The sequence below is a fragment of the Fusarium mangiferae genome, assembly GCF_900044065.1.
Source record: "Fusarium mangiferae strain MRC7560 genome assembly, contig: FMAN_scaffold002, whole genome shotgun sequence".
NCBI lineage: Eukaryota > Fungi > Ascomycota > Sordariomycetes > Hypocreales > Nectriaceae > Fusarium > Fusarium mangiferae.
This window is the reverse complement of record NW_024573922.1, coordinates 1,586,756-1,609,605: the sequence shown is the minus strand read 5'-3', so window position 1 is coordinate 1,609,605 and position 22,850 is coordinate 1,586,756. Positions and strand designations below refer to the sequence as shown.

Genomic DNA, 22,850 nt, shown 5'->3' with positions numbered 1-22,850 from the left:
ACTGTCGACGAAGGTTTCTTCGTAAGGTCAATCAAGTGGTTGCGATATCGCTTTTCGTGATCTCACGATACCCTCATGGATTGAGATCAAAAGTAGATCATGTATTCTGTGTTTATACCCCCTTCCTACTCAATTACCACGCTCAATCCAGTATCATGAAGCTCATCTGTTAAAAGATCGCTAATTCTAATCATCATCGACAAAATCCACTTTCACGATCGATAAGATGCTATTCAAAGGTCTCCACTGGTTAACGCACCAACGATAATAAACAAGCAATACGGCACAGGCGCCAGCAATTGTGCCCCCAGAACCGGCCGAACCAAACAAAAGACGGTGAGACCCCCTTTGACGGAGATGCACTCCCGATATGCCAGCGCACAGCGCAAAGCTCATGATACTCTGTGAGTCTTCTAAGCCATTATCATATGCAGTAAAATTATGAAGTTGCGGAAGCATCGTCCAAGCTTCTATTTGACAAAATATGACGCAGCATTTACCGTACCATAAATACCTACCTGAGATGGTGCGCATTTCATTCAAATTTAGGCGTGGACCACCATCTTTCGGTTCAAGTCCGTTCACATCGAGCCGCATCCGGGGCTTATCCCCCGGATCTATGCCTGTGTGAAATGACCCCGCCATTGATTTTGCACCTGGTGCTAAAAAGAACACCACGCCATGGACGGGCCGGGCCATGAATCTCATCATGCCTCATCATCGAGCTCTCATATTTCTGAGCCATCCACCGTCAGACGTGACCGCACGTTCCCGGCAGTTGATGTTCTCCAACCGGACGTTGCTGCCGAGCTTCTTATTGTTCTGCGAGAATATCCGATCACTGAGAGGCATAGTTGCTGATAATTGGTTGTTTCCCTGCCTGCAGATTATCTTCGATGGTGGCTGCGTCAAGTATGCATATTTGAGTCATTTTAAGTGGTAATTTCCTCATTGTCTCTTTGTTTACTTCGAAATTTTCTTCTTTGGTTTCTTCCGCTGCCTAATTGGAAAAACAGACTGCTTCTATCTGTTCTTGTTGGTTGGTTCACGATAAAACCTCGTGGACTGCGCTGCAACCGCATTACACCAACAGAACTTCTGAACATGGTATGTCTTATTGCCTGCATTCTTTTCTCTGCTTAGCCCGTTCGATATGTGCATCTCACTCTGTCTCTCCTCAGTGTGGTTTATCGACGGGCTACCATTGGAGGTTGACTTATGTTTCCAAGAGGTTCGAGACTGTCTAGACTCTAGGATGGAACAACGATTCAACATCCCGGCCCGGTAACGCCGTTACAAGTGACAAAAACTTCCTGATGTTGACACACACAGAAGCAACCGCGATATTGAGCGTTTTTTTCTCGGAATCCTTGTTCTACAAGCATTCTTCTCTTTCATTCTCGTCGTCAAGTCCCATCATATCATCCCAAGCTTGAGCTTTGAGCTCAAAGAACCCCACCGAGGGGCACATTTCAAGTCTCCGCCAATGACAAATACCTCTTCAACTGCCCGTCATTCCCGCTACAAAAGCCCGTCACGATCCAATCACTTGTCTCATATTAATATCAGATGGAGTCTCTAGTTGGGAATCGTCCAGGAACCTTGATGTGATGAGTGGTCCAGACTCAACAATCGTGATCTAGCAATCGTGGGCCCGCTGCCCCTCCAAGATGGACCAAAGGCTCCAGCGCCATGACGCAAGTGATGAAAACTCCATTTGTTGACTTCCATGTGAACGGGCATTCCTTGATAAGTAGCTTCGGCTGCCACAATCTTGTGGGCTCGAAAAAATGTCGCGTGCAGAGGTGAAGTTGCAAGTAGGCAAGCTTCTAATGTAAATTTTGCGACCTAAGAGAAAGCCATTTTCGAGGCCAAGATGTTGAGGATGAAAAGAAAAGAGGCGTGGTATTCTTACTTTCATACTAATACTCTATCCTAAGGAGATACACCAAAAAGATTTCCTTGAACCCCGAATGTCCCAATCCTATCCCCGAAATAAGTAATTATCACAAACGCCAGATATGTATTGTTAAAGTCCATCACTATCTCCAATTGAGGCCCATCTTAAAAATCTGAGATCTGGCCGCTTACTTCTCCTCATCCTCAGCTGGAGCACCCATCCCCGAGAAGGGGCACACACCACCGGCGGGCATACCACTAGGATGTGGAATCCTTGACGGGGGGTTCTGGGGATGTTCTGAGGCATCGTCTTCAGTACCCGAACCACTGCCCTCACCAAGAATGCGCTTTCCATGCAGGTAGCCCTCACGCTCAATCTCGATATCAGAGTCGCCTGTCTCGAATTCGGCACCATCCTTGACATGCCATTTGGCCATGAGGTCGTTCTGGATCCAGATGACCTTGTTAAGAGCCTTGACGAGAGCTGTCTTGCGCTGAATGTGTAGACGAGGGTGTGAAAGGATAGCTTCGGTCATGATGTCCTGGATGAAACCGAGACAGACACCAAGGTGGACGTATTCGATGTGAAGAGGGTGCTTGCGGCCAAGACCAACATGCATCATTCTAGACCAGTCAGTATCTCCTCATGGATTCTGTTGAAAGGGGCCTACATACCCAACCTTGTCCAGATACTCCCAAAACTCCATCTTGCTGGGATCTGAGCACAGCTTCATAAGATAAGCACGCAGAAACATCTTTCTGTGCAGAATTTGAGGACTGTTCTCGTCGGGAACTTCATCGAGGGGGCCTTCGAAGGAAGTACTTCTGGTGGTGAAAGCACGAGCTGTGATATCGTATTGGAGGAGTTTCTTGTAGACGATGTTTACGACGGCGGGGATGAGGGCCTTGACGTATTTTGCGCCAGTGATGAGAGCTTCAATGTCGCCTGTAAACGCAGACTGTTAGTTGAGTTTGGGTTATGGATAAAACTTGCTCTCAATTGCGAGGTTGAGGTCGAGTTATGGGGTGTTTGCGCTGGGTGTAACGTACGGCTTGAGAAGTCGAGGAATGAGTGAAGATACTGAACACGGGCTTCGAGGTTCGTGTAGAGATCCTCGCGATCGATATGCTTCATAGGTCGTGAAGTCATCTTGGCTGTGTATTTAATTTGGTGACTGTATTCGAAATGGGTAACTTTTTCGCTGAATCGTGAAACCAAGCCGAGAATATCGACTCTTGTGCAAGTGAGGGTATAGATGAAGGTGTCGCAGATCGTAGGCGCAAGAAAAGGGTTGATTGAACCTGTCGGTACTTAACAGCAGAATTCTCAGCTGATTCAAAAGCTCGTGTGACGCAGGTTAATTTGAAGGACTTAGTCTTCGCAAGTAACAGATCGATTATACAGAATCGCACCTCGAACAACAGCCAGACGTGTCAGTATTTATTAGATTGACTATCCTTGGTAATTTACCCCTCAGTCCCTTGTCCATGACAACTTTTTCTTCTTCTTCAGCGATTATACGCGTGCTCATGACACGAAAGCTCTTCCCCCGAGTCTCGCCTTGCTCCGTTGGTTGTTTGTTAAGCTGAGCGCATCACGCCAGGTCGATATTATCAGACGATGGTGATGGTGGGCTGATGAGTGGGTCTGTTCAAGGGTCTGTGATTATCGGTGCCAGCCGGACGCACCCGAGGAGAGATGAGATGGATTCGGTGTATCAAGAGATTTATATTTTGTTTCTATTATACAAATACGATACTGAAAGCTGGTATCCTGAGATATCACATCGTACTGGCAGTACGGTTTGTGAGGCTCTGATATAGGTAGGGACCTGAAGCTGACACTTGACAGCTTGAGTGGGTTTCGAAGGCGACTTGCGGGGGTATTCAATGAACGTTAGGCTGATTCACAAAGGGAAAATCAGCTTAATGTGATTGGTGTGAGCTCCCAGGCTTGAATAACCGTTGAAGACGGCGGATAGCGATAGCTAAAAATGGAGGATGAGCGGTAGATCAGACAATCCCATATTCCAGAAAGTCGTTCGAGATCTACACAATGACTAAGTTTGTTTCAGAATCTAGAAGCATTTCGGATATGATGCAAGTGACACAAGTCCTTGTTCATGCCTATCAATTCGTAATACCCTTTGTCTTGAATGCTCATGGCTTATATGAACTTACTACCGAATCAATTGACGAGACGACTCATTTCGAAAAGGCCCATACTGAAATCTCGACTCATCCGTGCGGTTCAGCCGCAAGCAGGGACATGATGCCAGATTCCCGAAATTCCCGACAGGATTTCGTCATAAGATGAACATCTATACCCCACGATGAGCTATTTACCAAGACCCTTGCTGTTGGGCATGGGATGGGATATCGATAATTGCACTGCATTATGAATCAGGATTTCTCCGCTGCTGGCATTTCGGCCGAATGAGAGGGTTGGGCTAGGGTGCAAAATCGTCAGACTTGAGCTGGAACATAATGATGTTATAGGAAACCTATTGGACTGACACGAAACAAAAAACAATTCATTATACATAACAAATAAAACGAGATGAAATTTGCCGTAGTAGTAGAATGACACATTATTCTATAATAAAAGTATTGTGAAGAATGCTTCGAAGACAGAATTCACAGCTCTAGGTAGAGAGCTGTATAGGGTAGTCACAAACCGTCTGACATAATCAATAAACACGTGACCCCATCGCCCACCAAATTCTTCGTTTCGGCTCATCGGCCTCACCTCGCTTCAACACCCTCCAACACCCGGGAATCCTCCGACAATCAGCCATCGCGACGGCCGCAACCATTCAAACCAGTCGAGTCCGGCGCCATTCTCAAGGGTCCCGCTTACGGAATACCCCAGCTCCGCCAAACGAGCTCCGTGCTCCGCTGCAGGCCGGCACAGCCTGGCAGCTCGCCGCCATGTCCGGCTCACCACCTCCACCCTCACCAAACTCCCATGCGACGGCTCACGCGTACGCAAGCAATGGGCTCGAAATGCTCCAGGCCGCCAGCGATGCCGCCCATGCTATCACTCAACACATGAACAGTCCCCAAGCTCTCCAACATGCCGCCGTAGCTGCCGCCGAAGTCGTGGGCCACCAACAACCACATGCGCCCTTGGAGCCTCCAGACGGCATGCCTCATGCGACCGAGTTGCCTACTCAGCTTATACCTGGAAATGGAGCTGTTATGCGCGACCCGACTATCAACCCGAAGCTTACTCGACTGCGACGGGCCTGTGACATGTGCAGTATGCGCAAGGTCAAGTGCGACGACAGTAACATACCGTGCCGGCCGTGTCGAGAGCTCGGTGTAGACTGCACCTACAACCGCGAGACGAAGCGTCGGGGACCACCCAACAAGCATGCCGAGGCCGCAAAAGCTGCCAAGCGCTCGCGGGTCGATATGCCGTCGGCGGCGACTGCAGCGGTGGCCGCTGCTGTAATCGGATCTTTGTCTCCGTCACCGCAGACTGCGGCAAAGACGTTGATGAACATCTCGACCGATAATGTCGATGCCGAATACATTGCGCCTATGCCAGTGTTGGAACTGCTGGTCGATGACTTCTTTACCTACATCCACCCGCTTGCGCCATTCCCACACGAGCCTACGTTCCGTCAGTCATTCGCCAATCGTGAAGACCGTACGAAGCCCGAGTTTCTTGGTTTGCTTGCGAGCATGATCTGTGCTCTTGTCGCATCCTTCCCACGAAGTGCGAGAGAACATCTCAAGGCACAACACAGCACCCATCTGTTTCCTCGAGCTATCGTCATGGTTGAAAGATGCCGTGAGATTGCTTTGATTACACGTGGGAACAAATGGCAACTCAAACAGCCAAAAACTCTGGACGATGCTGCAACCAGCTACTTCTTGGGACTGGCATCGGGATACACGCATCAGTGGAACGCCTCTGGTCAATTCATGGCCGAGACCCTGACCCTCCTCCGCGAGCTGGGATTCAGCCGGCCCAAGCACCCTGGTGACCTGCCGACATTTGGCAATGACAACTGTTCTCCGGATCCTCTTCCGTTCAACCATGTCAAAGATCAGATCGGGAAGCGTATCTTTTACTGTCTTCTTCTCGGCGTACGGTAAGTATCGCTTTCTCTCGTATAAAGCTCTACTGACATCTCTCAGATCTTTTTCCCAGCTTGGTGCGTCTTCTGCAGACATGGTGATTGCGCCATCAACACCCAGTCTCCCATATCCCGCATACCCAGAAAATGTTGATGACATCTGCGTTCTCGCCAACGAAGTCATTCACCAACAGGATGGCAGCGTTACTCTGTTGACAGGCTTCCGTTTTGCTATAGACATTTACACTACGATGAATGGTATTGTCAGTCTTGAGCTGGCGTATGGTATGAGCACGCTTCCCTGGGCGGACCAGCGCATTTTGCTTCGAGATGGTCTTATTGCAGCCAAAAGCATCACCGATAACCTGCCACCAGAGTTGCAGCTTGGAGACCATGGTGTCGAAGCAAATACCATGGCCAGTCTTGATGATTCTGGCATGCAATACGTGCCTCCTGCGTGGCCCAACAGCCAGCCAGCCCACGATCTTCGCAACGTGATCAAGAACCAACCCGCTCGGCGTAGACATCTTCAGTATGAAATTCAAAAAGCCAACATCTTTGTCTCACAACTCGCTACGCGTTCTTATTTCGTCGAAATGTACTTTGATCTACGGGATGTCCACATGGGAGAACAAAGACAAGAAAACAACCCTATCGAGGGCCACTCAGAGGAGGAAAAGGCCGCACAGGATGCTGATGAGAAGGAGATCTACGAGTTCATGTCAGAAGAGCGGGAGCTGATTGTGCAAAACCTCCTCACAGTTTTGGGGTCGATTTCTCAACGGAACATGGAGCCGAATGGTGGATCGCTCATCAATAAGATCCGACAGGTTGCATCGACACTCTTGAACGACGCTCCTGAGCGCAAGGGCCCTTTTGCGGTGAAATCAGAGGAGGCGTTGTCGCAGTTGATCAATATTTTGGTCAAGCTTGAAAAGACGGGCGCTGGCACTGGGGGTGGCATCGATGCACATGCACAGGATCCGTCGCAGATGACATCGCAGGACGAGGAAATCGAATTGCGGCATTGGGCCGACCTTCGAGATTACCAATTGCGGTTTGCAGCGAATGGCGGGTTTGCTGGAAATCTATAGACAATTGGGGTCAGAAAGATGCGATGAGACAAGGTGTTGTATTACTACAGAAGGCTAATGAGGAACATGGGGTGTCGATTTGAGGCAGCATCCAACTATGTATAATTACGAGACAGCGCGGAAGATGAACGGAACGGCTTAGCGAGTCTGTAACATCTATAGCACATCTTGTACCTTCATGTTTTTGTCACAAAAGCAAATTCTGAGAAGGTATCAGGAAGGGCGTCGCGCAAGCTATGGAACTGTTGACCAAACTCTCGTTCCCTGTGCTCTAGAATTCCATGACATGAAGAGGGTAGTTCACGATTACGAATAAACAGCCGAAAGCCAGGGTCGGCTTTGTCACAGCCAGATTAGATGCGAAAGTGTAGGAGCAAGTGTTATTAATCGCGTTCTGCAAATCCTTCGTACTGTAGAGGTATAGCGGCAAGGAATGAGGAGACCAGATAGCCGCTCAAATGGGTATATGGCTGTTTGCGCTCTGCCTCTCCTTTCGATAGAACCTCATCTCGTAAATCGACCACCCAAATAAAACCCAGTTAATAATTCTGCACGTATTAGCAAGTCTTGATCAAATTGCTAAACGAGGTTACGTACGCTAGTGTTACTAGAAGAGCGATCATGGAGCCTTCCAGACTTCGATTCCAGACAGGGTAGTTCTCCATATGGTAGATGAGAATAGTAAAGCATGCCGTTGCACCGAGCGCAAGGATGAGCTGCACGATGGTGTTGACAATTGCCGGGACGTGAGACATGGAGTGGTTCGCGCGACGAGCAGAGATATTCATCACGACCGCCCAAAGCAAAGACGCAATGGCCTGTGATAAATCAGCGATCATGTCTCACCTAGAATGGGAGCGCATACGTACTACAGGCAAAGCCGTCCAGAGCATCCACGAACATTCATGACCGATGGGTACATCGCTCGGACAGATCTGTGATCTAAGAGACCACCAAATACTCAAGATAATGATGACAACAGGAATAGCGATATTCAGCTGCCGTGCAGTCACGACAGCGAAGTTCTGGCGTGGAGTTTGACGGTAGGGAGCTGGTTGGGCTTGGTAGTATCCATACTGAGGCGGAGCATTGTATTGAGGAGGAGGATACTGTTGATGAGGGTACAGTTGCTGCTGCTGATTGCCGTACGAGTATTCGTGAGGACCAGCCATTTTGGCGATTTCTTCAAGTGTTGAAGTTGAAGTTGAAGATGAAGATGGAGATGGAGATGGATGCTTTGGATGGTTCGAGGCGCAGTGGACAAGAGCATGACGTTGGCACGGAAAGTGGAGGTGCAGGCGCCAAATGTTTCGGATATTTCTGGGCATTAGCGCGGCGTCCCTGGGGAACTAAACTTTAATTGAATACGACGTGCGAATATTACAGAGATACGATATCGAGTCAACACGTATCATATCCAGTCTCGATATATACAACATAGAGCACTGGATGTCAATGATATTTAGTGAGCTATAGTCAACTTCGTTAGAATCATCTTGCAAGAATAGAAAGGTTGCATAAACACAGTGATGCCCAGCCGAATCCTTTCACCTCGCCTAACAACATCCAATCACCCTCGCTGCCCATCCTCCACTGCCCACTCATCATAAGCTAGTGGTCTCTCGGCATCCTTTTTCCAAAGCAGATACCTCTTGGACAGGAATGGAAGCCGTTTCGTCAACTGATAATGCGCGAATCGACTCTTCGGATTGTTGAACACTGTATCCAACTCTTCGAGGGTAAGTTGCTTTGTCTCTTCAACAAAGAAAAAGATGAGCACGAATGCGACGATGTTGAGACCCGCAAAGAAACCGAGTGTGCCGGCCATTTCGAATACGGCATTGATTCGAGGCAGAATAATTGTTAAGAGGCCAGCGAAGAAGAGGTTGATGGAAATTGCCACAGATGCGCCCTGGATCAGTCAGCATATCTCTGTTGGTGAAGTTGGCGGGCAGAAGATGGACTTACCGCCTCTCTATTCTTCAGCGGGAAACTACATATCAAGAGTCAGCGTAAATCGTGATTGAGTGCTAGGTTCCTACCTCTCTGATGCTAGAGTGAATGGGATTGGCCCAAGACCAGGACTGTACGCCGCGGCGAAAAGATAGATGAAGATGATTCCGGCGATTGATCCGCCTGTATCTGCTTTAGGCTTTGGCTGGTCTCCAGAATCAACCTGAGGTGCCACAGCATAAGAAATTGTGGCAGCCATGAGAAACATGCCCATCAGTGGAAGAGTTGATAAAAGCCAACGCCTTCGCCCGATGATATCGATGGACCTGTCTCTGTTAGCACTGCCGAGATTTCTCGACTGTTGAACAGTACCTCATTGCAAGTATGCCGAAGAAAAAGTTGACACCACCTAACGGTAGTTGTTGTAAGTCGTTGTTTTTCACACTGAGTTAGGATGCATACCGAAGCCAAAGCTGTAGCCCATACTAGTCTTGACACCGTAGTCGCTGAACATGCCATCTAAAGGTTGTCAGTAAGCCTTAAGTGAGCCGCTCGAATTTCTTACTTGAGTAAAAGGCGAACACATTGACTAGATACAAAAATTAGCTAGACTGGATCAATCCTCGTGACGGTAAACCTTACTTCCGCAAAGCTGCTGCGATAAAGCAACAACACAACTACTCCAGAGAGCATTTCGAAGCCGTCGTCTGGTGAACAACGGCTTGAACTGGTCAACAGAGAGCCTTGTAACAAGTATAATGAGAGATGCGTATGTCAAACCAGAAGTAGGCGTTCGGTTTGTCCTGTCCTCATTCTTGCTGTTGACACCGTTCTGGTGTTCGGCACGGTGAGCCATTTCGTGGCGATTCTTCTCATGACGGTCCTGGTGGACCTCTCCGTCTCGAGTAGACCACCAAATCTGAAACAAGTCACGAGTGGCTTGAAGCTAGAAAACCTTTAGCTATGCTCGAGACACGTGTAGTCGGCTGATCTCACCCTGGTCGGTCGAACTTGAAGGAGGTTTCTGAAAGCACGATCAAGGTTATAATTAGGCGTACCCGGCCGCATATAGAATCTGGGACTCTCGTAGCAGAAGCAGACTGCAATAAATAATAAGATAGATGGCACAACAGGCGCAGCAGCAATCCACTGTAAAGCATGATATCGACCCCCGCGCTCGTTGAGACCAGCATTAGGTTGGCCATCCAGAGTATTAGTCGCGGCCGCAATGACAAAGTTGATGACGAAACCGATCATGATACCACAAGCGACCCTGAAGAATATTAACAATGGGAGCAATGTGCTTGAAAAAGACTCACCAGAGCTGCCAGGCAAGGATAGTTGAGCCGCGCCAGTATCCAACTGCAGTCTCCGAAGCGAGAATAGGAGCACTGATGGCCTTGATCCCCATGGCTAGTCCCTAATATCAGTATTAAAATGCTTTAACGCTCTAAATAGCCTAATACTCACCTACTCCTCCAACAATCCTGGCCCCCAATATCTGCTGCCATGTCACCGCAAAAGCCGACCCGATCGAGCTCGCAATGATGAGTAGAGCCGAAAGCCCGAGAGCACCGCGTCTTCCAAGGCAGTAATTAACCGGTAGCGAAAGTGGTGCGCCGGGAAAAGCAGCTGTGAGGAAGGGAATCGCGTTCATACCTCCAAGTTGCCATTGGGCCGTCGAATCGGCTCCATTACTCTGTGTATCGTCCTGTCTCTGGATATCGATACCGACGGTCTCAACAAAGAGACTCATAGCGTTGATGGATGATTGGACATGGCCTTGGAGGAAAGCTGCTAGTGAGACTGTGCAGATAATGATGAGCATTCCGCGCTGGCTGAAGAGTCGCTCGCGCTCTGCCACGAGGCTTTCTTTCTCGTCTTGGGTGAGCTCAACGACGGGTGAAAGATTGGTGATTAAGCCTTTGGAGAGACGGTAGTAGTAGTTTCCATTCTTAGCTACCTCTGCCGCTCGCTCAACCTCGTCGCGTTCGAGAGAAGGGAGCTCTCTGCAGAGAGTGTCGATGCCTTTTCGAAGAACAGGTTCAGATACACCGGCTGGAGAGGTCAGTATGGTGATGTCAGGAACAGAGAGCAACACATACCAAGAGAGTTCCCAAATTCATCTCGGGTGTGGATTTGTTTCTCAATCCATGCTTCCAGTCTCTTCTTGAGACTCGGTTTCTGCGGTTCTCGATTATCGCGTTCCGTCATGATGGTGAACAGCCGTGTTGTTCATCCAATGCAAGACGTCAACTGTAAGTCATGAAATGATCACAGAAACAAGATGATCAGGAAAGACGAGACAAAAGATTGGACCCCAATTGACCTCCTCCGTCAACCCTGCTTTCAAGGTTCTTACGTCCCTTGCCAAGCTGAATCCCAAACTTTGGCCCCCAAATTTCATGTATGACAAGCAAGGTAGACCTTACGGCACCCGCATACAGTACGAGGCCATCTACGCAATGTCCAGGTCCAACAGCAGATACTCGAGTGTCGATCAGCGGATCAAACCTCCACCTTTGGTTAATGTCCCGTGGGGAAGCCTATATCAGCCCTATCAGACATGTTTGTCACTCGTTTGAGTGGCGACTGTCTCGGGCGATTTTGATGCAAGGAGATGCTTGAAAATACAATTGGGAAGGATCATCGTCTGACAGGTTCAGCGAGTGTTGGTTGTACGTTACGTACCTACAGTACAGTCCCGACAGTACAAAATGATACGGATCATCGTATCCGTAGGCTGATTGGCAATGCGGGGGTGATGCAGTATATCCCGTATTCGTCATCGCAAGTCTTATCTTCGCGGCTGTACCTCTTCCAAGAAAACATCGCCATGATATCGGATTCTCCAAGATGGCAGAGTTCGCCTCAGCCATTCAAAGCTTCATTGCTTCCAGTCTGACCGCATGGCATCGTATCGACACAGTGGTAAGCTCTATAAGAGATACTCCTCGAAATGTCGAGCATTGGAAAGTGGTCGGGAGTGTGCTGAAGGAGAGCTTGAGCCAGATGGAGGAGAGGATACGCCAGCGACAGAATTATATGACGGCGTCGGAACAGAACCTCTGTAGAGCTATCGATAGATTCACCAGGGACTTTCTAAACGATCTTGAACAATTGGAGGGGACGATACCGGTGAAGAAGGGAGGGAGATACTGGGTGCAGCTGAAGTTGAGGTTGCAGGATGATAGGGAATTGCTCACGCGCCTTTCTCGCAACGTCCAGATTTTCCAGGTATCTGCTTCAGCACTATCATTGTAGGTGTCTCCTTCCTGCCCTTCAATTCCCTAGGCAATCTTTAACACAAGGTAGATTAGACCCACCTACCAATAACTCCAGAAACATACACCAATTTCTTGAAGGCATCAGCGATGACAACCCTGAGCAGCTCGACCCCGATGAAGCTCCCGATTTACACAAATGGAGAGAAGCTCTCTACGAAATCGCCGACATCGCAGCCCAACGAGAATTTCCCGACCCATCATCTCACGATCACACATCAGAGCAACGCGAAACACCAAGAAGACCATCGGGTGTAAGCCCAATAGAATTGCAATACCGATTCGAGGCTGCGGTATCACGAGCGAAACGAATGTACGATGCCAAACTGCCAATCATGGCGAAGAAGGCACATGACGAAGCGATAAAATACGGTGGAGAGATGCAGGCGATTGACCCGAATGCTATTAGTGTTCCTGAACTGGTTGACATGGAGACTAGCTATGTCCGTATCGTCAAAGCCTGTAGTCCATTTGTGGACTCGTATGAAGCACTTGCCTGGGAGAGGCTACAGAATCTCAAGTCTAATTTGCACAAACACACTGGTCACGGAAATAACGTCGACTTTTGTGCCGAACAGGAGAAGGTCGGTATCTTGTGCGCTGAACTGCGGGATCGAGAGGGAGCGATTGAGTTCTTGAGAATGTCGCTGGATGCATATTTATCGAACCGCGAGGAGTACGAGGACAGAATACCACGAATATCGATGCTGGTCTGCGAACAATACGAGTGTATGGGGCAGTGGAATAACTTGGATGCCTTCAAGAAAGTCATATTCGACAAACTGGGCTACGATCCGGCCTCAGAACCGTATGCTCTCGCTGACACGATACTGTGGTGTCGCCAGCATGGGTATGAAGCTTCTGAGATCGAGGGGAGATTATACATACCGGAGGAGAGCTTTGTCGAGAGCACTCCGCTTCACGATGCCGCCGCCGATACGACCGTCGGGATGGAGATCATCCATCAGCTGATACCTATAGTCTACCATGCGAGACCCGATGCGAACGGTGACACGCCCTTGCTCGTGGCAGTACAACATTCCAACAATCTCGCGCTTCAGGCATTACTACGGATCTCCGGGTCGGTTCATGTTTTGGACTCTAAAGGCGGTACTCCATTACATCGATGTGATAACGATGAGACATTGAGACTACTCCTGGAAGAGATCAAAAAGCCCGTTCACCACTCCTACTCCTGTCCGAATGAACAAGGTTTTCACTTGGTCGACATAGATTCGACAGATGGTTATGGCGAAACAGCTCTGCACAAAGCTTGTGAAAAAGGTAACGAGCGCATAGTCAGCTTATTAGTAGCCGAAGGCGCAGACGTCAATCTGGTGTCCGGGTCGAATGAGACCCCATTGATGGTTACCTGCGAACGATCCGAGCTGAAAGGAAAGGGAAGATTAAGCAAAGAAAGAAGGCGAATTATGGAAACATTGGTGAATCGCCATGCAGACACAAAACACAAAGATGACTGGGGCAAACCTGCTGTTCCAAAGATTCTCAAAGCGAGGGGATATAGCGAGGCCGAGATCGACAAGATGCTCTCCCCAGACTTGACACGAAGATTCACGAGACGACGGGGACAGGAGAGATTTTCCGTTTCATCAGGCAGCAGCTCCGAAAGACCATCCTTCGCAACACTCAGTGCCATATCATCATCATCACCGGTCGAACTCGTTGGCGACATACCCTCGCGACCAGCAGAGTTACCCTTGACCCCAGTTTCGAGTGGTGCACCGCCTTCAGGATATGAGTTGCGATCAGGGGGCACATGGTCAGAATTACAGTTAGCTGAGCTTCCAGGGTCCACGCCTGTTGTGTCGGTTGAGCTGGATAGTAGGCCAGTGGAAGTGGTTGAGTCGCCGAATCAGAAGTTTTTGAGAGATGGGAAGTTGAAGAGTATTAGGAGAAAGTTGAAGATATTAGGCGATCGGTAATGGAGTAGGAAGGGATGACGTGTGCTTGGTGTTGAGACTGAAGGATTTAAAGGCCTGGCGAGCTTGCGATGGAGAGTGACTGAATTCATGAGAGTTACAATACCCTACAGGTGGGAGAAGTTCTTGATATCGGTTGTATGTCGAATTTGGTGATGTGGTGCTGAGTTGAGATGTAGTAGATGGAGTTTTGGTATTGATTGAACATGACACAACGTACCCAGCCATTTTTAAGATGAAGATGTGAGACCAGGGTCAGGGCTAATTCCAGTGAATGGTTCTAGCCCTATATCAGGCAAGACACGCCATTTCACGGATTTATCGATACTCGATGCATGGTGTCGAGGGGAACATGGTCGCATTAATCGAAACCGTGGTAGTAGACCACCGGAAATATTCTGGCTCCATACATAGAGAAGCTTGACGTGATAGGGGGCCTTACCCGAGTTTTACTGGTCGAGATAAAGGTTCGTAGCATGTTGGAGCTGCGCTGGATGCGCCGTCGTAGATGGAGCTCGGTCGCATCAGCTCGTTGCTCGCAAGTTATGGCCTTTCGTCTCACGAACGTCGATGCTCTGCCCCTCAATGCAATTCCCATTATGGCAAGGTAATCTACCTGATAACGAAGAAGCGTGAATTAGCGAGAAGGTAGGAAATCGTGAATCTGAAGCCACGAGGTGCCGCTGAAGCACGCACAGTTCACAACACGTTTCCGACAACCCTGGCTCCTCGCTCGTCCTAAGCTGTTGCCTGCCAATATTTGGCTGTGATGATTGGTTAAATACTGAAGGCCAGGTTGTCTATCCCATGTATATCGCTTCTCGAGAGTCTAAATGGACGTGCGTACTACTATCGCAGACGAGAATGACCGCGATTCACGGTCTTGTCACCCAGTATGACTCAATCGCCGTCTCTGTGATTGGCAACGGCTCTGTCTTTCCTGCCGCCGCACTTTTCATGGTGAATAGACGAAATTAAGAATTAAAATGAGTTTATTAAGCCGCGTCGGCGTCGTCCCTCAGCTGCTGGCGAGACGATGTGGATCGAGAAACATTTGTGAGGGACTCGAGTGGGAGGTCGTCCAGACTTGCTTAGTATTAATATCGGCCGTAGAGAAGAAAAGAAGCCGATTTTCTTGAAGCCCCTCAGAACATATGTTTCGGTTTCTGGTCAGAAGAGGTTGGGGTTCCATTTTATACGGAAAGGATGGAGAGTGTGTCGGAGGGGAGAGTGCGGGGGAGGGAGGGCTAGCTTTAGCTTTATAAGAGAAATGATCACCAAAGGATAAATGGCCATACGACGCACAAGAGCCTCATGTTATTTAAGCATTAGTTTATAGAACCTCGTGATTCATACGCCACGACTGCCTAAACTCTCATCCCTGACTCTCCAATGACAGACTCGCAGTTCAGACAGCATCTCGGCTCACAACGAGCTCAAATTCACTTTTACCAAAGCATAAGGAAGCAATATACTCTCACAACAGTCCTCAACCACTCATTTGTCTAATAATGACTCTACAATAGATGCATATCGAACCATAAAGACTTGCAGAGAATTATGCAACTACCTCGATAGATGTAATGTCTTTAAATCTTAACTTAAACTTGACGGCTACTGAACATAAATACCCCCTTGATTTCCCACTCGAAAAATTCCATCATGGTTACTGCTTTCTTCTTACAATCACATTAAGTTGTTCTGCTGTCAGCTCGTTATTGCTGCATCACTCTCTCGCAGACACTTGTAACCACTATCAAAACTTCGCGGTGCACTTGCTGATATTTGTGAGCTACTTGTAAAGAGCTTGCGGGTCTTGGACATGTTGCTAACAGCCTTTTAGTTCTTTGATGCTTGACAGACCTGCATTCTTTAATGTGCTGGTGAGAGATTCTTTGTACCACTCTCCTATCAAGTCAACATCAGCATTCTGTACATCTGTCATTCTCTTCTATTCTTCTCTTTGCAACAATACAAGTCCTCCTGTCGTCATTAAAGACAGTATCCGCACCTAAGTGTTGGTAGAGGCATATTTCTCCTGGTCTAGTCAGAGCCTTGGTTTCTTCAATACCATGTGTCTCCTCAAAATGCTCCGCACCAGCGGCACTCGTCAAACGTCAAAGCCAAAGTCAGAGCCTTATTTCTCCAAACAACAAATGGGCAACTCAAGAACTGACAACTCCCCTCAGCAAGTCTCAAGTGCTACGGCAGGAGAGACCTCTGCTGGGCGAACAAGCCTCCCCTCATACTGTGACTTTTGTACAGAGTGTCCAGTTGAGGAGGAAGAACCATCTTGGAGCTTGTTCGAGGGAGAATGTCATCATCAAGACGCAAGAAAGTGCACGTTGCGTATGAAGCAAGAGTATCTAGACCAGTTTGAGAATCCATTTGACCTACGGGATAAATATAAAAACCATACTGCGGAATCAGAATCCACTTTGAAGTCTTGGCCAAGCCTCAAAAGCACTCACAGCATCTCACCACCAGCCAGCATCTCAAAACAAACCCCTGGCTGGACTGGTGAGTACTCTTCAATAAATGAGTATGGTGCAAGTCCTGAAACCTCACAATGGACTGGTGAATACTCTTCTATGATAGAGTATAGTGCAAGCCCTGAAGTTTCACAATGGACTGGGCAGTACTCTGATCCTTATGAGTACAGTGTCTCACCAAAAATGACACGGCTTGGCAAGTGGACTGAATCAGATGTCCCAGGCAAGCCAGACTTCAAGTGGATTCTAGAATATACACCAGAATAAAAGTATGGTTGCAGTTTCTGTCTCTCTCTCTCTCTCTCTCTCTCTCTCTCTCTCTCTTGTCAGCAAATTCAGCAAAATACTTTACAGCATGGGTGGTGTCTTTGGTGTTGAGTTTACAGCGTGGCGTTTGTGTTTGGGGGTATAAGAAGGATTCTGATCTCAATAAATGAGTCAGTCCAAAAACAGCGGGTGTGTGTTTTGATGGTTGAAGTGTTCTCAATAAATGAGCCTGCAACCTGCTGGGTTTTGGTGTGGGGAGCATTGTTTTTGGTGTTTCTGGTGGTTGAAGTGGTCTTTTATAATAAAGCGTTGTTTTTCTTCTCAACACATTGATGACTTGCTTCATAAGTGCACATTATAATGGGTCCAAGAATTCAATAGTAATGACTACCTCAGTAATCTTCATCTAAAATCTTCTAATGTACCATAATGTAGCCTAAATTATGACGAAATATTGCCTAAATTACTCTAAAGTTTGCCAATGAGATGCAATGCATCACGTGTCATGCACTCAAAGTGAGGAGACGCTTTTTACCTAGGTAGGCTAGGTACAACAGCGCAACGTACTCTACCTTACTGCAGATTCTTTGAAAAGCCATTCTTAGATCTTATAGGTTCTTAAACTACTCCGACAATGAGTGACCCAGCAGCCCGTGAAGACCTGACCAAGCGGCAGCTTCCTTCCATGAAACTGGCGAGGGGCATCGAATCTCTACCTTCTGCAGCTCAAGCACGTACAGCTTTAACTTCGGATGATTCTTTAACAAGATTTCAAGTCCAGGGCGTTGCAGTTGTCACGGGAGGACTAGGAACCATTGCATTGACTGTTGTTCGAGCACTGTTGCAGCACGGCCTGACTGGGCTGATGCTGCTTGACCTTGAAGTGACTTCGGAGTCTGCGATGAGCAAAGTTGATGATCTCAGGAAAGACTTTCCGGAAAGAAAAATTGAGGCAGCGTCTGTGGATGTAACCGATGAAGAAGCTGTAGGACAGGCCATGGCTTCAACAGTTGAGAAACTAGGTGGCCTTGATTTCCTTGTCTGCTTCGCAGGTATTGTCAACTGTACTCATGCCCTCGATCTTTCACCCAAAGTCTTCAGAAAACTTCTTGATGTCAACACAACCGGAAGCTTCATCTGCGCCCAAGCTGCAGCAAGAGAAATGGTCAAAGCCAACACCGGCGGCCGCATCGTTTTTATCGCCAGCATATCAGCACACCGAGTCAACTATCCACAGCCGCAAGTAGCGTACAACACGTCCAAGGGAGCTCTTTTAATGCTGAAAAGCAGTCTCGCGGCAGAATGGGCGCGGTATGGAATCACTGTGAATAGCATCAGCCCTGGGTACATGGATACTATTCTTAACGAGGGAGAAGGACTAGCGGATGCGAGAAGGTCATGGGCCGAGAGAAATCCGAGCGGAAGAATGGGAATGCCTGAAGAACTGAGTGGAATGGTTGTTCTATTATGTTCCAAGGCTGGGAGCTACATCAACGGGTCTGACATGGTTGTCGACGGTGGAGGGATAGTCTTTTGAGCGCCCACCATAATCCACCAGGCGCTGACACGAAAGGATATTCTATAGCCAGTTAACAAGCAGATATCTATGATAAGAATATCAACGGCTATTTCGAGGCGGGGCTATCACGTAAACGCGGTCACTCCACGTCTGTTTACACGCCAAGTCCGACTCCACAGAGATCGGCCATGAAAGTAAGCGGCCAACAAAAAACAAGTTGATCCAACAAAATAGACACTCAATTCTCCTCGAATGAAGGATCCGCATGTGAAACATTCGGAATTGGAAAATCCCAGAACCGACCGAGGTCGCATCGCATCGGAAGCCATGGAAGTTTAATCGGGGTCATAGCGGCGGAGGTTCCACCAAAACTCAATCCTTCTCAAACTCCGACTTCCCCTCTCTTCATCACTCAAACTCCGAGAGTCATGTCTTCAAGATCGATATTCGTGAGTGAACAAGACAGTAATCGATGAGACTTACTAAGTGAACATAGGGAATTCTCTTCGTTGGACTGATTGCTTCTTTTGTGTACGAGAGGATCAATCTGATTCAGACATTCTATCAGAATGCTCCCTCGCGTATCACCAAGGTGAACAACATCGGCAAATATGAGATCAAATTTGAAGATCAGATAAGGAGTTGTGAGGATGTTTTACTCATCGAGGAGTATCATCTTGCAATTCTAGTTTGTGACCCAGGAAGAGAACGGCACAACACCGTCATGGTTCGTTTCACCCCCATACTCAGCGATTGTTCCTAACAACTGTAGGGAGTCTTTGCGGGAAATGTTACCAACAATGCTGAGCTTTGGGCATATGACTACACAATCACCGATGATCCCGACGCTGAATCCCTCAAGAGGATCAAATTGGCCGGATTCCCTCACGCATCTGACTTTCACACCCTGGGTATGGCGTTTGATCTTGAGACGTCTAATCTCTTCGTCGTGAGCCATGCCGTCGCAGGATCATGTATTGAACTCTTCAATCTCGACATTGGATCATTGACTGCTAGTTATATCCAGACAATTCAACATCCTCTCATCAATGCGCCAAATTCAATCGCTTCTATCAACGGCCAGGAGTTCTACGTCACCAACGATCACTACATCACCAAGAAGCAGTCATTCCTGCTCAGCAACCTAGAGACATATCTTGGCCCACCAACAGGAACAGTGGTTCATGTTAGCCTCAAAGATTCAGACATCGATATAAAGGTTGTTGCGTGGGTTCCTTTCGCCAACGGTATCGAGATCCTCAACAGTTCAATCGTTGCGGTGGCGTCATCCTCACGAGCAGCCATTTATATGTTCAACACTTCCGACGCCACAACGTTCAAAGAGACGTCGAGGATCAAACTTCCTTTCCTACCAGATAACCTCTCCGGGTCTGGTGGAAAGCTTCTGATTGCAGGGCACGGCCACATGCCTGCCCTGGCGAAGTTCACGCAGTCACGCCGTTTTTGCAACGACCCCTTTGAATACGAACGCGCGGACCCTACTGTAAAGGAGTCCTGTCTTAAACTGCAGGCTGTTTCTTGGGTGTCTGAATGGAGCGAGAGCGAAGGATTGAAGCACCTTTATGTTGACACTGAATATCCGTCCAGCTCAACTGCTGTCAAGGACGCTGGGAAGGGCGTTGGAATCATCAGTGGACTTTATGCCAAAGGAATATTGATTTGGAGAGATGATAAATAAAACCATGCTGGCTTTGTGTTATCGCGGAGTATTGGACAGAAAGGTGACGTCTAGAGGAGGAGAAATGTGTACAGAGGTGAAAGATTGTATCTAATCAAGTGGATGCAAAGGCATTTAAACATGTTTCAAGTTGACCTTGGTCAGTGATTATAAATACGATTGAGGGTACCCTCGGGGGGCAAGAAAACAGCGAACCTTAAGGTAGGGTATCAAAATAAACTTAGGAAAAGTCAGTAAAAGTCATCCTAAGCTTAGGCTATATTACCTAAGTCTTTTTGTCATTTAGGATCGAGGTCCTGTCTTTTCTTTCCTCCCCTAGGGTACATGGAATGACAGCCTGTATTCACAATTGGGGACGAGACTGAGCAATGGAGTTTGTGTGACATCTTTCGTCTTTCACTGTCTCTGTATCTCAAGCACCATGAAGTTACGGATTCACTAGGGAGCTAGAAAAGTATTCGACAGTACATCTGCGATCTCATGATATTCTTTCGTGAATAAGTTCAGAGACTCAGGTATAAATTGACCCATTTCGTAGACTTTGGACGAAATACACTCAATTTCATCGTATCCGACCCAAATTGTCAAGAAGCCTCGCTATTATACACGATGAACTCCGTCACCACTCCCCAAATGCTTCCTGGCGACTTCTTGGTTTGCGGCGTTACCCACTCGCCTCCCATTACTTCAACTTCTCCGACAAAAATTTCCCAGAATTATCGTTGTGCTCGCCGGATGGTATGCCAGTGTCCCGGATGCCATGGTTGCGAGCGTTTCATCACACACTGGGCGACTTACCAGTGTGCAGTTTGTTTCCGTAACTGCCCTGCTTAGCGCTATCGATATAGAAAAGAATCCGGGCCGCACGTATTGCTCGTAATCTTGAATTGTTTTAGAGATGCTGGATGCCGAATGCTGGATCGATCGGGGCAGATTTTGCTGATTTAGTTGTCGCTACAGGGAGCCTCGTATTGGTCAGAATAATGCATCATAATCCTGAAAAAGCCTCGCCCCTAATCATAGTGACATCAAGCATTGTAAAACATTTCTTCCTCGATATTATCCGTGGTGATGACCACGTCGTGCAACCTCGCTGCTTGAAGCTGCGGGCAGGTCGAGATAATGATGCCTCTAAGATCCCTGTGATGCATAGTCAAAGTCTCGAGGTTGGGAAAGTTCGAGGCGTCAAAGTCGCCTATGCCAGGTTGGGACATCATGCCAAGTTTGATGGATTTGATGGAGTCTCGGTGAGGTTTTAGGATATCTCCAACCAAGGCTAGACTCCACTGGGGGTCTCTTTTGCTTCCAAACCTAAATCCGGAGTCCCATCGCAGAGTGAAGTGCTTGAGGCCTTTCAGCCATGTCACAAAATTTCTCACCAAGTCGGGATGATCGGCCGAGTTAATGAGAGTGAGACTGGAAAGAGAAAACCGAGAACATGGATTGTAAATGGGAAGCTTGTTGCAGTCAGTCAGTATCTAGCTGCCTCGGTAGGTATGGTTGCAACGTAAAAGGACACTTACATTCCCGAGAGCATTGCTTCTACGTGAATTCGAGGGTTTGCGAACACGATGACGAATCGTCAAATGCTTGAGGTTCAAGAAGCCGCCACTCAACGCCAGCTGGATATCATATAGAGTCAGAACATCGCGATGGTATGATATGTCGTTGAGAATCTCGATGCACTCCACCCGTGGCATGCTCATTCTTCCGCAGGACAGTAGACGGTAAGTGATATCAATCTCCGGGAGCCAAGTGCCAAATGCATGCCCAGAAATGGTCAAGACCCGAGTGTTGAAAAGCCAATTTGTACAGTCCAGGATAATCGAAGCAAACTCTTTTGGCCAAGGAATAGACCTCTGATGTGGTACCCCAAGGCCCAAGGGGGGGCTGAGGAATTCGGGTTCCACAGGGTCGCCCGTTTGCCGATTTCGTCTGTGGACAAAAATGAAGCGATTGCAGTATCGGCGAAGTTGCACATTCTCTCGCAATGTCCGATGCAGAAGTGAGACTGGTCTGCAAGTAGAAAGCCGGGCGGCGCGGCGATCAGTATCACGATATTCGTCTGCGTAGATGCATATACAAGAATAAAGGGCCTCGGTCGCAGCCGCATTGAGCCTGAAACACACCAGCGCCAGAGAAACAAGATCACCGTAGTAAGGGAGTACCGCTTCATTTTCATTTCGATAGCTGTTCGTCGGCGGCGCTCGTTCAGAGGCTTTCTCCATGATCATGTGCAGAACCTCATTAGGGAGTCTCAGGAGGGGGAAGCAATCGCGTTGCGTGGGGATTTCCATCGTCGTGGGGTCAGTGAAATAAATCTTGGTTGATGAAGTTGATGAAGGAGGAGAGGAGAGAAGAGAAGAAAAAAGGAAGGAAAAGGAAGAAAAAGGGAAGAAAAGAGAGTCGGTCCCCCGAGTACGGTAGGTAGACAAGTAAACAGACCCCAGGGAGCAAGAAAACAGCCCGGTGTCAAAATAAATTCAGCAAAAGTCCCCTAAGCTTAGGCTAGATTTACCTAAGCATTTTGATCGCTAGGGTCAAGGTCCTGCAGGAGTTTATTTCCTCCCGTAGACCGGGAAACACGAATGAAGGCTGATTGATATTGGCTCCGT

The 22,850-nt window shown here is 48.0% G+C and overlaps 9 protein-coding genes across 9 annotated transcripts; 5 read left to right on the top strand and 4 right to left on the bottom strand.

Annotated features, from left to right (window-relative positions):
• Positions 1-2,087: 2,087 nt before the first annotated feature.
• Positions 2,088-3,049, bottom strand: FMAN_06146 (uncharacterized protein; the record flags this gene model as incomplete). The annotated part of the gene is made up of 3 exons (XM_041827112.1): positions 2,088-2,523; positions 2,575-2,845; positions 2,950-3,049. The coding sequence occupies 3 exons, from the start codon at positions 3,047-3,049 to the stop codon at positions 2,088-2,090; spliced, it is 807 nt and encodes a 268-aa protein (XP_041678107.1).
• A 1,781-nt stretch (positions 3,050-4,830) lies between these two features.
• On the top strand, positions 4,831-7,081 carry FMAN_06147 (uncharacterized protein; the record flags this gene model as incomplete). The annotated part of the gene is made up of 2 exons (XM_041827111.1): positions 4,831-6,002; positions 6,049-7,081. 2 exons carry the CDS (start codon positions 4,831-4,833, stop codon positions 7,079-7,081), a joined length of 2,205 nt encoding a protein of 734 aa, XP_041678106.1.
• Positions 7,082-7,535: 454 nt separating this feature from the next.
• FMAN_06148 (uncharacterized protein) lies at positions 7,536-8,253 on the bottom strand (the record flags this gene model as incomplete). Its single annotated transcript, XM_041827110.1, has 3 exons — positions 7,536-7,629; positions 7,679-7,899; positions 7,951-8,253. 3 exons carry the CDS (start codon positions 8,251-8,253, stop codon positions 7,536-7,538), a joined length of 618 nt encoding a protein of 205 aa, XP_041678105.1.
• Positions 8,254-8,651: 398 nt separating this feature from the next.
• On the bottom strand, positions 8,652-11,248 carry FMAN_06149 (uncharacterized protein; the record flags this gene model as incomplete). Its single annotated transcript, XM_041827108.1, has 11 exons — positions 8,652-8,993; positions 9,050-9,074; positions 9,124-9,360; positions 9,407-9,443; positions 9,497-9,553; positions 9,600-9,623; positions 9,677-9,980; positions 10,031-10,307; positions 10,354-10,447; positions 10,505-11,092; positions 11,140-11,248. 11 exons carry the CDS (start codon positions 11,246-11,248, stop codon positions 8,652-8,654), a joined length of 2,094 nt encoding a protein of 697 aa, XP_041678104.1.
• A 642-nt stretch (positions 11,249-11,890) lies between these two features.
• Positions 11,891-14,261, top strand: FMAN_06150 (uncharacterized protein; the record flags this gene model as incomplete). Its single annotated transcript, XM_041827107.1, has 2 exons — positions 11,891-12,294; positions 12,350-14,261. 2 exons carry the CDS (start codon positions 11,891-11,893, stop codon positions 14,259-14,261), a joined length of 2,316 nt encoding a protein of 771 aa, XP_041678103.1.
• Positions 14,262-16,345: 2,084 nt separating this feature from the next.
• On the top strand, positions 16,346-17,017 carry FMAN_06151 (uncharacterized protein; the record flags this gene model as incomplete). Its single annotated transcript, XM_041827106.1, has 1 exon — positions 16,346-17,017. One exon carries the CDS (start codon positions 16,346-16,348, stop codon positions 17,015-17,017), a length of 672 nt encoding a protein of 223 aa, XP_041678102.1.
• A 634-nt stretch (positions 17,018-17,651) lies between these two features.
• On the top strand, positions 17,652-18,554 carry FMAN_06152 (uncharacterized protein; the record flags this gene model as incomplete). The annotated part of the gene is made up of 1 exon (XM_041827105.1): positions 17,652-18,554. One exon carries the CDS (start codon positions 17,652-17,654, stop codon positions 18,552-18,554), a length of 903 nt encoding a protein of 300 aa, XP_041678101.1.
• A 410-nt stretch (positions 18,555-18,964) lies between these two features.
• FMAN_06153 (uncharacterized protein) lies at positions 18,965-20,235 on the top strand (the record flags this gene model as incomplete). Its single annotated transcript, XM_041827104.1, has 3 exons — positions 18,965-18,985; positions 19,033-19,263; positions 19,309-20,235. The coding sequence occupies 3 exons, from the start codon at positions 18,965-18,967 to the stop codon at positions 20,233-20,235; spliced, it is 1,179 nt and encodes a 392-aa protein (XP_041678100.1).
• Positions 20,236-21,263: 1,028 nt separating this feature from the next.
• Positions 21,264-22,532, bottom strand: FMAN_06154 (uncharacterized protein; the record flags this gene model as incomplete). Its single annotated transcript, XM_041827103.1, has 2 exons — positions 21,264-21,692; positions 21,759-22,532. The coding sequence occupies 2 exons, from the start codon at positions 22,530-22,532 to the stop codon at positions 21,264-21,266; spliced, it is 1,203 nt and encodes a 400-aa protein (XP_041678099.1).
• Positions 22,533-22,850: the final 318 nt, after the last annotated feature.